We start from the raw sequence: 13,981 nt of genomic DNA on the forward strand, positions 1-13,981 counted from the left end.
GTCAAGGCAGCACCACTAGGCCCCATTCAAGAAGCTCAGGCTAACGTTGGGCGCCTGAAATTTCACAATATTGTTCATAAAAGCGCTCAATATTTGATAGGAATGTTTTTGTGATTTTAGTTTCTTTTGAGCTTCAAAAAGCAAATACACCGAGTAAGTTCCAATCCCAAATTGTGAAACATAAACAAAAAATCAAATAGTTTTGTACCTTTGCATAATGTGGCTTGTTTAGGACCACCCCAAGACATTTTGGGGCGGATAAGAATATGGATATATGATGGATATGATGGATAGATATGGATATAAGATAAGCATATGGAGAGGATAAAGGGAAAACAAATATATGTGGCTCAGCTTTGGTTTAGGAATAATTGAATTTTAGGAATTGGAATAAAGCTTGTGAAAAAAAATCTACTTTCATATATCTCAGATGGTGCTTTTACATATTTTGGCACATTTGAACCGAAATGCAGTTTTTAATGCCCAGCTATGTTTGAAGAGAATTGAAATCTTGAATAAAAAGTAGGGATCACATGTTCCTACGCAATTAGCCTGATCCAGATTATATATGTTTTCACAATATCAGTAGACGGAAAAATCCTACAAAAGAAATCAATTATAATCGGTACGATAGCCGATGTAGAACTTCAAATAATGCTACGTTTGTTTGAAGCGATGAAAGAACGCGCTTTAAAGAAAATCGGTCAAAACTTTCAATCTACTTCATGGGGAGCTCCTACTTAACTTTAAAAAGCTTCTTGTACATTGTCTTTGCAATTGAGTAGAATTCCTTAACTTAAGAGCACAATAAATTGGTAAATAAACTTGTGGTTAGCAATCCATTAGGGGAAATTAAAGTTTTAAGGGAAAGCACGTGAAAATCTGGGGCATTTCCCCAAGACCCAATAAATGTTCCATTTTTGAGGTGATTTCTCGAGATTGACTTATTTCTCTTCTCTCAGACGTTTCACCATTCGTCACTTCTAGCCAGACCCACTCGAGAGCGTCTACAAAAGATATGAAATCAAATCCCAAGAGGATTTCAAGTCAAAACATGCCTTCTGAATGTCAGTCTTTTTACCTCTCGGCAAACACGGACGAGATTTCAAGCTACTCGAGATCAATGGATTAAAATTCTTTGCTTTATTGGCAGGAAACTTAAAGTAACGAAAAGTGCTTTCTCAATACTTCCAACAGTTGTAGCGAATCTTTATGCTCTGGAAAATTCTTCAACGCCTTTTGGATGACCACATAACTTGTTTGTAAATCACCAGTTCTTTGAGCTACAGAGGCCAAGTTGTAATTCGGTTCAAATAAATGTGGTGCAAGTCCACCCGCAGTCTGCAAAAAAAATACAATTTTGAACTTTTGCATCTACAAAAGAAAATAGTTACATATATGCCTGTCTCACTTGAAAGAATGCTCTTGCTTGATCCACGTTTCCTTTCCGCAGTTCCAAGATGCCGAGGTTATTGAAAGCTTCGGCATGGTTATTATTCTTGGTCAGAGTTAATCGAAAACATTGGTAAGCCAATCCCGGATCTCCCACGGCAATTCCAATGTGACCAATATTGTACCAAACCTCAGCTACATTATCAAATACGAAAAATATGAAGAAATTGATATTAGATTTTTCATGTGTGCCTGTAGACTCACCAATGGTCTCTTCGTCGGCGAGACTTAATGCGCGTTCCATGCATGCTAGAGTTAAGTCATATTGTTGAGAGTAAAAGCAACAAAGGCCAATGTTATTGAAGAGCTCCGCGTTGTTGATGCCCATTTGGAGGAGCCTTCGGTAGAATCGGAGACTTAACTCGGGTTGATCGGCGTAAAAGTGGTTCATACCAATACAAGCAATTGCTTCCACGTTGATGGCATCGTCCTAAGAATGAGAATTGTTAACTCCTTCGAGCTCGTCCTGGTTCGAAAGAACCACTTAAAACGTTGACAGACTGCCAATTCAAGATAATTGGAAACTCTTGTTCTTAGATAAATGATCCGAAAAATACTATTGGTTATGGTGCAATTATGCTCTGAAGACTTTAACGAGTCTAATCAAGGTATCAGCAAATCATTTTTCATTGAAAAAGTCATGTGTTGTTGTTAAGAACAGGTATATTACGTTATTACGCCCGACTTTATTACGCAATACTGGCTCAAACTAGTATATTCTATCTCCTAAAAACACGGAGATGCATATTTTGGACGCACTATTTTATCAATTTTTATTGACTTAAAGATGAGATCGGTGGTGGTTTGTCCTAAAATATTCAGGCTATCATTTTCGCGATCACGTTTTCCCATTGAAAATGTTGAAGAAACTGGTTCAGAATGAAAAAACATGCTCAACTTATAAGTCATATTCATTAGATATTGCTTTTATATTGTGAATACTTAGTAGGGTTTTAAATGGCTTGATATATCGGTACAATTTTGAGCTAATATTGAATCAAACAAGACTGCAAGTGCAATTGCGTTCATGAGATCTCAAAATGAAAAGTATTTAATATGAAAGTAAATTATAGCCCACGAACTGTACTGTTATGGTATGAAAGTTTTAATGATTATGCACCCACGTAACAAGTGCTCTGGAAGTTTGAATCAAAGAGGCAACAAGCACTTCACAATTCTTTGGAATACTTATTTACAATTTGTCTTGCAAGTGTGCTGTGTGTGACATATTACATTTTTATGTGCAACAACCAATATGTATTATAAAACAAAATCTTCCACTTGATTTTCTGACATTAAAATACATCTTGAACAATAAATAGAGCTTACCTTACACCATGTTAGCACTTCAAAGAACTATCCTCTAAGGTTTAAAATATATTTTTATATTATTTAACGCCTGAAATTGTACTAAGCAAAGCCTCAAAACTTTCGTTGAGCCACAAATCATTGTACGAATCTACCACAATTAATTTGGGTATATTTCAGTTGATTTGCCCCTTAGCCTGTCTTTCCACTTTACAGATGTTCTTGAGTATTCAAACCTGCTACAACACATCATTCATTGGTTTTACCCTACCTTAAGAATGACTTTGTAGTACTTGGCCGAAAGAGGAAGGTTGCCAATAGCCTCATAGATTCTAGCTACACCAGTAAGGAGAGAAATCTCATTGGGGAACTTATCCAATCCTGTCCTATACACCTCCAACGCGGCCATGGGTTGATCAATCCTTAGATACACCTAGAGAGAACTTGTTTTAGTAACACATTTTTGATTTCCCACCCTCTCCTTTCCATTCAATCAAGATTAGCTGAGAAAGGCTTCACTTACCCTCGCCAGGTGAAGAAACACATCAATCATTTCCTGTTGTTTCAAAGCTGATTTGAACATCTTCTCAGCATCCCGGAACATTCCAAAGCGGTAATAACACTTCCCCACTTGGAATTTCCAGTACCAATCCTCATAGTTACTAGCTTGAAGTGCTTGTGCAGCCAAATCCAAAGCCTCACGAACGCTGTTCTCGTGGTAAAAGATGTATTCGAACAAGGCTTTGGCCAGATTTGGCTTTTTCGTGTATTTGCCAATGTTCAAACGAGCCAAATTGATGAAAGGGCCGTCCTTGTGGGACAACATACTGGCCGTGCCCAATCGAACATAACGACCAGAAGAGGATGACACGGGTCGAGCCGTTCGAGCGGTTCGGGGGGCCTTCAAGGCCGCATCCATGGTTCCTGGACGACCGCTTTGAGAACCGGGTCTCACCACACCACTCATCGGGCGGCCTGTTGTCAAAGATTTTATGGGAAAGTGAGATGAAATCAAAGGTGGGCGATAAATTGTTCAATGTTAAGTGTTAATTAACAACGTTACTGCGGACGATTAACAAAATGATGTATTTTGTCATAGATTCACGGACTGATTTTTTGGCGTTACATTTTGATCTGTTAATCACTAAATGACCCTGTGAAGCACAGTACATTAAGGAGTTTTGTTAGAAAACTGGAACAAAAACCGGATTTGATGAAGTGTATACACTGCATTACCTTCTTTGCTCAATTTCCAAATGATAGCAGGACAACACGATGTATTTTCCCACTTTCACAGAGCATGTTTGGGTTACTACTAGAAAGATTATTCCTGTTGATGTATAAGAGGTTGAGTTCATATGTCACGAAAAAATTATTCCCTGCTATTGCCAGACCAAAGGTTCCCGAATAGTTAACCGATCACTGAGGTCGAATGTTTGGTTAACCAAGCCCAACATTGCTAAGAGCAAAAACCAACTGTCAAATTTTTGAACGTTTAACAAGAGATTGCTACAAGAAATTGCCGCAATATTATAAAGTTTTGAATGTAAAAATGAGTCTCAGAAGTAATGGCTGGCTGGACGGGATGAGGCAGACAACTCATCGTCGTTAATTTCAACTTTCAAAGACACTGGTTTTATGATACTCACTTGAAAATATTCATCTTACCAGAATTTGTTGTGGGTCGAAATGCTTGACTTGTACCACCAGCTGTTGTTATGGCTGATCTCAAGGATGTGCCAGGTCTAGGGACTTGATTTATAGCATTATCATCCAGGACCATATCCACGATTCCCTCCTCATCTCCTTCAATATCATCTACTTTGACCTACAAAGTGACCCCAAAACACGGACAAATCAGCAAGATAACTTTTATTCTCCCTCTTCAGTAATCACACAAGTCCTCTGCGATTGAATTTCTTTTTGGTTTGGTAAAGAGTTGGCCTGACCATCTTATGGCAAGACACCAACATATTCCAAATCACCATCACGGTCAAGATCCAGAAGCCCTTGGTGATGACATGAGCAGTGTACCAAAGAGTGGGATGGCAATAATTCGGATCGGACGGATTCGAACTGTTTCTAGCAGTTCTATTCATACCCGCCAAATGCAACCAAAGGACACCGACCAGATTCGCCACGATCAGGATCAAATAGGCTAGGAACAGGACGACTTTGCCGCAAATCCCGGATAGTACGTCGGCTAGGGCGCCTAATGAGTTAAATCACTTTTGAGAACGCTCCGATTAGATTTCCGTTTGTGGATGCTAAACTTGCGTTGAAATTCAACTTAAGAATATAAGTTCCTTATTCTAATACAGGGTTTTTTCAAAAGAAACAGAACACCTGATTAGGTGTCTTTTGCCTCATAATTGATACCTCAAATTAATTCAACTTTACCACTACAAAAATACAAGGGCTAGGAAACTTAATCAACAACGTAGGGTTAATATCTGAAATACTTTGGCAAAGAGATACTTCAAACAGCTGTGGCGACAAATTTTTCCAACACCTTGTACATACTGAGGCGGCTGGCAATCAAGCGAGTTGAGGCTGTGTGAGAGCGAACTCCCCCAAAACTCTTAAATAAGTTCCTTCTCTATTTTGGCTAGCGCTAATCAATGATTTACAAAAAGGGTTTAATTCCATGGTAATTTGAAATCATATAATCTCGATTCATACCCCCAAAGTTCTTGCACATGGACCGAAGGCTCAAGGGAACGATCCCAATGACCCCACAAGCCAAGGAGCTTCCCACGACAAAAATGGTTCCCGTGTAAACGAACCATTTGGGCAAGTTTCCCCTAGCATGGAGATCATTGATTGTGGACGAATCAATGGCCTGGATCTTGCACTGATCGCCCAGAAGAACCCCTAACATAACCATCAGACCACCGACACACAAACCAAACGCCGATAAACACGTGTTGCCGGCATTTGTGGCCAATTTCCCCACATAATCTTGATGTTGAGTCTTCATTTCGTTCGACCACCAGAACTCATTTTGCAATCTTGAATTGGGGAATGCAAATAACCTGTTGTAGGAGGGTTGTACAAAATACGAACCTGTGCAGTTAGGGCGCGAGTTTTCAAAGACCAAACAGCCTCATCGTAGGGGTTCTTGTCCAGGAGCTCGGTACAAAGGTCAGCACATTTCTCGAATTTGTGTTGTTTCATAAATAACAGAGCCAGGAAAAGGGGATCTAGAGGAGTGGAGGCCATGTTTTGGTGATTGGAAATTATCAAAAAGGAACTTTTGGGAAAGGCCAGGTAGATTCACAAGAGGTTGCTTTAATTCATTGAAGTAAAGTTGCGTAAAAATTAATCCAGACAAATGATTTCAATGTCATCGTCATGTTCATCGTTGGATTTGGATTCCTTCATTGGCTCCTTCTTGACCACCAGTTCCTCCGTCAAGTCGATTTCAATGGATTTGGGACGAGTTTTGGCAAAACCTGAGACCTTAGATTCTGACGATTGTTTCTGTTGACTGGAATTGGAATGACCAGCTTCCGGCCGTTTCAATATTTTAACGGTTGTTGGCTGACTTGGTAGACTTTCCCGATTTGGACCATTCACACTCAGGTCCAAACTAGTCGTGGGGTCTGTTTCTTTGAAGAGCTGGGATATCTTAGCCGGGAACATGTCTTGTGGGTCAGTTCCACTTGATCCCGTGCTCTGTTTCACTTCAACGCGTTTGGTGGGATTTTCCATAGCTTTTTCTAGTTTGGCTGGAAGCTCTTCAATCCTGGGAATCTGGATAAGAGGGCTTTTTTCTGGGGGTTGCTGGACCTTCGCAGGTCCTTCTTCAATCCTCGGGATTTTGGTAGGAGGCTTTTCAAAGTCTCGCTCATCGACAACAGGCTCGTCTATCTTTGATAGTTTGTAAGGTGGCGGTCTATCAGAGTCTGGTTGATGGGCGGGAATCTCACGTGTTCTGGGGGCTTTAGCCGGAATTTCGTCTTGCGGATCCAAGGCTTTCCTGCTCAGATTCATGGGTGCGTCTGAGGTCGTGTTGGAATTGCTCCTGGACATTGGTGGGTGAGTTGAAACCTCTTCGGATTCTCCATCTCTCTTGCCTAAACGCTTCTCATTTTGTAGCAAGAGCTGGCAATAAGCAAAGGCTTCCTCGCAAGATCCCTCCCTATTCAAGGACCTTCGGAGGAAGATGTCGTGGATCATCTTTTTGATTTGCATCGTTTGAGGGATCAGTTTCTTCAGCTTGTTATATACGTGAAACATGGCAAGGAGTAGAGTGTTCCCGTCATCAGTGTTGGCCTTCACTTGATTGGTCTTCTTCTGAAGGACCTTCACCAATTTGGTTCTCGAGTCCATGGCCAGGTTCATTCGATCTTTTTCGAACAGATACACTTTATCCTTATCCATTGGCTTTCTGAGATGCCAGGTGATCTCAGCCAAAGTGGCATGATCTCCAACCTCTTCACACAAGTCCAGACACAAGGAAACAGACTTTCCCACGTGTTTGAAGAAGTTTCCTGGGCGGTCAAAGTCCGGAACTGGGAATCTCCAGATGCCGTTGAAAAAGTTATGCGTCTTCTTCTCTGTGAACAAGGGCTGGATACTGGGTTTGGGAGCGCTTGGATTGGCCACCAGGTAGCTCAGAGCCTTTTCGGGGTCTCTGACCTTCGGAGCCTTGGCATGATAAAAGGCCAGCATGTAGAGGGATTTGAAATGGTGGGAAAACCGTATGAGAATGCTCTCGAGGGCTATGACACAGTAATGGAATAATTGCTCGATCCGTTCCTCTCGGGTGATATCTGGTGGGATAACACGCGGTTCTTCACTCAATCCGAGGAAGTCGAGGTCGTGAATGTCTTTGAGATTCTCGTGGATCATGATAAGATCCTCATCGTTGATCCGTGTCAGGGTCGGGTCCAAAATTGGTCGGAGGGCGTTCTTCAAGGTGCTGGCATGGATCCTGTAAAACGCCTCCAACAACTCCAAACTAAACTGGGTGGGATTGTTGTACGAAATTTTCTTCGAAATGCTTCCACATTGGTCGAAAAGATTCCTGACGGCTCTTGAGTAACAACTGAAGGCTTTGATGTACGGAACCTTGACCTTTTCGCACAATTTGCCTTTCATCAGGGAAACCAGCCATCGATCATCGGATTCCAGGGCATCAATGTTCTTACTAATACGTTGATAAGCCAACTCATGGTATTTCATGGACTGCTCTGAATAAATGGCCTTGGCCTTCTCCAACTTGGTGAAGGCGTCAATGCTCAAATCGGTAATGTCATCGGACTTGATGATGTATGAGCAATAGGACACGATCTCATAGGTGAAATTAGCTGTTTCGGTTAGAAACACGGAATGGCAGTGCTTGTCCAGAATGAACACTTTCTGGCAACAGATCTGCGCCACATTGGCGTCATTGAGCACCTCTTGGATCAGACTTTTGTCACTCAGATTGAGTTTCTCCTCCAGAAGTTTGATTAAAGACAGAGCCAAGAGAATCCACGCATCAGATCGCCGTGGATTGAACGAGATGTCAAGGTACAACAACTCGATGGCCTTTTCGAAATGATCCCCATTCTTAAAATGGTAATCGGCCAACAAGAAGAAAAGATCCCTCAGAGCTTTGGGGAACTTGCCATTGCTTTCGAAACTGGGCCTCTCCATGCAATTATTCTTGATATACCCTTGAACACTTCGTTTCCGCTCCTCCAAATGGAACATCTCTGGGACCAAAGCATGGATCCGATTGAACATCATCTCGGTATCCACGGAAATGGACATGGACTTGGGGTCCACGAGTGTCGGGATGATTTTAGGCTTCAAATAGCGGAAGATCTCCTCACATTTGTTCCAAGTGAGTGCCAATTGAGGGACCCCATGATCGGACAAGTGCTTGGCCTTGGTTTTCTTGCTCGGATGACTGTACAAACAGAACAGAGCTTGATCCACACATTTCTTCCACGCTTCTCGCTGAGCTGAATCCAACTGAGTTCCTGGTTCGGACAAGATGGGCACCAAACTGCGAACCAAAGCCTGGAGCAATTCCCCATTTCTTTGAGTGCAAATGGACAACTGACCCATGTAGTCATGAGCCGATACAAGAAAGTCATTGGAGAGCTTGGCTTCCGAGTCCTCTGATAAGATCACTTCATAGAGCAACACCCAAAGCAAGACGTCTTTCCCGGACTCTTCGTTCTCGATTTGATTGGCTAAAAGAGCCATTAGCACTTGGCATAAATCGGATTTCACGGGCTTCGCCAAGTCTTTTCGACCTTGATCATCGAGCTCTTGCCACGAGCAATGTATGAACTTGACCAGTTGACCCACATCGTCGGGAGCTTGAAGCAACAGATCTCGCGTTTGAAGGATCCTCAATACTTGAGTGCATCGTTCAACACACAGATGGAACTTCTCCAATTCCCATAAGCTCTCAATTAAGAGATAGTACTTCTGGATCCAGAAGAACAACCCCGTGGAAGGCAAAGCCATGAGATCTAGGGTGGGGGAAAGGATCTCCTCCACTTTGGCAAAGTTCTGCGCTGTAAAATACTCGTCTACACGATCGCCTAATTGAGCGCATTCCATGGACTTGAGCAAGTCTTGGACTTTGAGTTTGGACATGAAATAGTCCGGGGCTACGTAATTGACGGTGGGGAAGAGATCGAAATTGGTGCACTTCAATAAGAGTTTCCCGCAATTTGTGGCTTGTTGAATCTGGAATTGGCAAGGAAGTGAGTCATGAAAGGGCAAGAAACATCTGGTTTGGTCTAAATTATACATCTATTTGGCGTGATATTTAGTTTATCTGATCATCATACAATTCCCAATCGGCTTTAGTGAGAAAGATCCAGATGAAGTAAGAATGAAACCAAAGTATTGAAAAACTATTTAGATTGATTGAAATGCCGATACTAAAAGAAGGTTAAAAAGATGGACAAAAATCAATACAATTGAAAATCAGGTTGAATCAAATTGAAATGTATTATTTTTTTATAAATCACACTTTGTGTGCTGGTATTTTTTTTTTAACTAATATGTAAACAAAAAATATTTTTCTATCAATTTCGCGGGAATTTGGTAATAGTGCAAAAAAAAAAAATTAACCGTTTCTTTATTAACGCTTTTTTTATCTTTGAGTAAAGCGAACTAAGAAAGAATAGAAGCAGAAAACGATGAAAATACATAGTTCCGAAACAGATCCAAATTTCGTCAACAATTATATTCCTTTGACTGATTTTGCCACTTAAATTCATGTCCATCTAACCACCTTTGTATCTATTCACATGTATACTGTTATCTATGTCTTTGAGCCCTTGAAACGACCAAGAGAACAAAGAGACCAAGTTGATTTGAATAAGCTACTCACATCTTTGGCTTTGTGGTGGTATTTGAACTCGAGATAATCCAATCTAGCATTCTTCTGCGGACTCAGAAGGCATCTGATCATTTTCAAATGAAGGATATCATCCTCGTAACGATCACTGAACCCTCTGATCGTCTCAGAAGTGGCCGTTTCCACGGTCAGCTCGTTGGCCAGGATCATACAATCCGCATAATCCGGAGGTTGATCTCGATCATGGCACACCCTGAACTCGTTGGGCAGTACGAAATGGCTCCGCCACGCCCAATACACGTTCACAAAGACCGTTATCAACTGATCCGGCCAGGGAAACACTTCACTAGCACTCACAAACACCAAAGACTGAATCAAATGGTTATTTATCGGGCTCCTCTGACCCTTGTCCTCTACGAACTTTTTGACCCTGATCTTCTGCAAAGTGTCCGTCAACTGCTCTTGGCCTTCTTGACTTTCTTCTTCCGAGGTTTTATGAGATTTATCCTTCTTCTTTTCCGGCGATGCTTGGCTGTTTTGTAGCGTTTTAGGGATGAGACTCTGTAGATGTGCCAATGCATTAAATTCATCCACGGGTGGAGGTAACTCCGCCACGGTTGGAATCACGGGTGCCGAAATCACCACATTGGGCATTTTGGCTCTGGAACTTCGTCGGATCTCCATTAGTTCCATAGGTACAGCTTCCAAGAACGATTTACTGCGCTTGAAGGACCGAGCACTCACGTTGGCTTCAGAAGCGGCCTTCTCAACGACCCCAAGCAAGATCTCCTCCACCATGGCGACCTTGGACTCTTGGAACACCCCTTCAATGATCTCATCGACAAAGGCTTCCACTACAAGTCCTGAGAAGCCGTGAGATTGAAGGGTGAAGTCCAAGAAACCGTCGCTCTCATTTTGCAGACTGACCTTCACTTCCGCTCGCTTGGCACAGGTAAGAACATAGGGTAAATGGAGCGAGCCTTGGTCCTTCAATCTCGAGTATTCGCTCAAGAGAGATTCCAGCAAGGCCTCAAAGGTGGGTCTGATGACCAAAGATCGCGTGATTAACACGGGATCTTTAATCAAAACATCCTTCATGTGAGGCAAAGGCTCTGGAATGCCCCAGAGTTTGGCCTTGATCTTGAGACCTTTGTCGTATTTCGGGTCTTTGGCCAATGCCCGATCAATGTAGGCCTCACAAGCAAAGTGATCGCCGGTCCGAAAAGTCAAGCCAATGAGGCCCTCCAAACTAGGCCAATGAAGGGCCGAGGCCGATTTTCGCAAGGCATTCTCCCACGCGGCTCGGGCTAGATGCCATTTACCATTGGATAGGGCGCAAACGCCAGTTTCATAGGATAGAACCACATCTGAATCGTCGAGTTTGAAGGCAATGAGAAGTTGGTCCAAAGCTTTGTCGTTTTTCTTGAAGCGACGATATGAGAAGCCAAGATATTTGGATGAGTTAAAACGCAGCTTTTCTAGAATGGCTTGATACTCGTGTGGGATTTTGGTTGGGTTCTCTTTCAAAAAGGCGGATTTGTGTACTTCCTCGAGCCTTTGTATGCAAGACTTGTATTCTTTTCGGGCATAGAGCCGCAAGGCTTCCTAAAAAAGGCCAGAAATGTTGTCCGTTAGGTTATATTTTCAAATCTCCTCTTTTATCCATCTGACTAACCACGGACTTCTAGAAATATGGACTGCGAACGAGCTTGCCGGCAAATCGGCCTGCTCTTGGTCATAGCAACTCTGAGCCACTTTTCGAATTAAAGTAATAAAATAAGAAACGCAGGCCGAAAATTCAAATTTTATGTAGTGTTTACTACATATCTTTGAACATGTCTCCTGAGTTCCCTAAGCATAGGTTTAGGCTCAAACTTGCCGGAATTAATTTATTCAACCAGATCTTTTTTGGAATAAGAAGAGCGGTTTAGGACATAGGATATTTTTGCTTCCCGTTTGCAGTCCATATCTCTAGAAGTCCGTGGACCAACCCTTGGCCGTGTACAATACTCAACATCGTCTGTTTGTTAGACTTGAGCTCAAAATAGCACGTGAACATATACATTAACCGTGTTAACAAATGATTCACGACTATCGTTGACCAAAAGGTACATACTGCACAACTTCAACTTCTTATGTCCAAACTCAGATTTTTTTGATACCTGAGAAATACACAGGCAAGACATGAGATACCAAAAAAAGTATAAATAACAGGACTGAAAGGAAAACCCGTAAGATTTAAAGGGGAAATGATTCCACAAATTGACCCTTCGAAACTAATGCCTTGGATCACTATACTCCCTAAAACTAGAATAATTTTCCAGTTGAAGAATGTTTTGAGTGTATTCCATGTTTGCTGCCATCACTACCTGATAGAGTCTGAGGGCCTCTTCTTGGAGCTCCCGCCAATCTCCGCCCCCCACTGGGTCCAAATTACTCGTGTCCAAAGGCTCGATTTCGCCCAAGGGCGACTCCCCATCGGACTCGTTCAGAGCCGAGAAGGCCGTGAACATATTGCTCAGAAACTGTGATCCCGATGGATTCACTAATGAGCACGTGTGGATTGTGGAACGATTGTCAGAATTTACGAAGCCAAGGGGTAATCTTCCATATGAATTGCCCTCAGTGTTGCCAATGGGGCGTGGATCGAAAACAATACATGGTTCTAAGGTTGTTCAACCGCGTTCATTCATGGTGTAAGCGGTCTATGATGATAAAAGACGGCATTAATTGCTATTATTGAGGCCTTATCATGTATTTCAGAGGTTCCTTGAAATCATGAGGGTGGACCCTAGACACCGGTTGGTTAAAAATGGCAGCACTGGCATTTGTCAATAAAGCCTGGACGAGGAAAGCTGGAAAGCTATCTATTACTGATGGGAAAAGGGCAAGTAGCAAGTCATCACAGACACCCAAGTTCTACTTGTTTACAAGCAAAGCTTGGCCAAGTACTAGAACTTGGGCAAGCTTAACCCAAGCAAGGATACGCTGCTAACGTAGCGAGCCCAGATGGTTAGCTCAGGAAACCCGCAAAATGAGGATTTCTTGTTCTTAGCTAAAGTTAGATTGCCAGAAACAAACCAGTCATTGAACCAAAGCCACGTTGCAGCGTCACTGTTGTTGCACATTATTGCTTTCCCTGCATCAGTTGATTTAATTTGCCCTGTTATAAAACTTTTCACGTCAGTTTGGCCACACCATTTTACCCTCAAGGGTCTGTGTACAAACCCAAGTTTGGGCAAGTTCCTACTTGGGCAAGTTAAGCACCGGACTACTTGCCCTGTCGGTGCTTGCTTCACATCAGTACTATCTATATTATTGAAAAAAAAGGATCATCACGCAACCTCACGATTGAAATGACGTGAAATGATGGAAATGAACAGGGTCGTTGGTTCCTCACTAAAAGGAACGGATTACAGTTCCTCCTTGACTTTGGGTCAAAGTGGAATAGTGTTGCTCATTAGTTCCTTTTCCTTAAACCTAATTGGCCAATATTTCAGGACTATTGCCTCCTCATGGTAATAATGCTTCTTCAAATACCGAAAACAAGTGTACTTGACCGTGGAATGAAAACTATCTGGTTCAATCTGCCTGTAAGTGACAGTTCATGATTGTTGAAGGTTTGGAACAAAACAGGGAAAACTATGATGGAAAAACAGCATCACAATTCATCAAACTTTTAAAGCTTTCACCAATAGTGCCACATAAGTTTAAATGACTTTTACTATTTCAAATCCTTATGGTTGGCATGTTCTAGTGATTTTTTTGGGCATAAACGGTAGGGGTTATCGGTAATTTTACATGCAAATCGTTAGACATATATCCTGATACTTTTCAGAAGTGAAAAGAATTTAAGAATGAAGTTGCTGATGTTATACTGTGAGTGAAAGTAAGTAACAAAATTGT

General features: G+C 42.0%; 2 protein-coding genes across 4 annotated transcripts; both read right to left on the reverse strand.

Annotated features, from left to right (window-relative positions):
* Positions 1–848: 848 nt before the first annotated feature.
* Positions 849–6,041, reverse strand: LOC131882556 (tetratricopeptide repeat protein 8-like). 3 transcript variants are annotated; one of them, XM_059229743.1, is made up of 7 exons: positions 5,827–6,036; positions 4,429–4,588; positions 3,284–3,735; positions 3,032–3,193; positions 1,657–1,882; positions 1,412–1,587; positions 849–1,341 (listed from the first exon to the last, which is right to left on the reverse strand). In XM_059229743.1, the coding sequence occupies exons 1-7, from the start codon at positions 5,980–5,982 to the stop codon at positions 1,159–1,161; spliced, it is 1,515 nt and encodes a 504-aa protein (XP_059085726.1). In that variant the 5' UTR covers positions 5,983–6,036; the 3' UTR covers positions 849–1,158. The 3 variants fall into 3 exon arrangements, with proteins under 3 accessions (XP_059085726.1, XP_059085724.1, XP_059085727.1); XM_059229741.1 differs by having other exon boundaries at positions 1,412–1,882; positions 5,827–6,041; XM_059229744.1 differs by lacking the exon at positions 5,827–6,036 and adding an exon at positions 5,443–5,789 and having other exon boundaries at positions 1,412–1,882; positions 4,429–4,972.
* Positions 6,032–12,693, reverse strand: LOC131882555 (calcineurin-binding protein cabin-1-like). Its single transcript, XM_059229740.1, has 3 exons — positions 12,445–12,693; positions 10,109–11,680; positions 6,032–9,456 (listed from the first exon to the last, which is right to left on the reverse strand). Exons 1-3 carry the CDS (start codon positions 12,586–12,588, stop codon positions 6,082–6,084), a joined length of 5,091 nt encoding a protein of 1,696 aa, XP_059085723.1. The 5' UTR covers positions 12,589–12,693; the 3' UTR covers positions 6,032–6,081.
* Positions 12,694–13,981: the final 1,288 nt, after the last annotated feature.

This window comes from Tigriopus californicus, chromosome 6 (assembly GCF_007210705.1).
Source record: "Tigriopus californicus strain San Diego chromosome 6, Tcal_SD_v2.1, whole genome shotgun sequence".
NCBI classification, from domain to species: Eukaryota; Metazoa; Arthropoda; class Copepoda; order Harpacticoida; family Harpacticidae; genus Tigriopus; species Tigriopus californicus.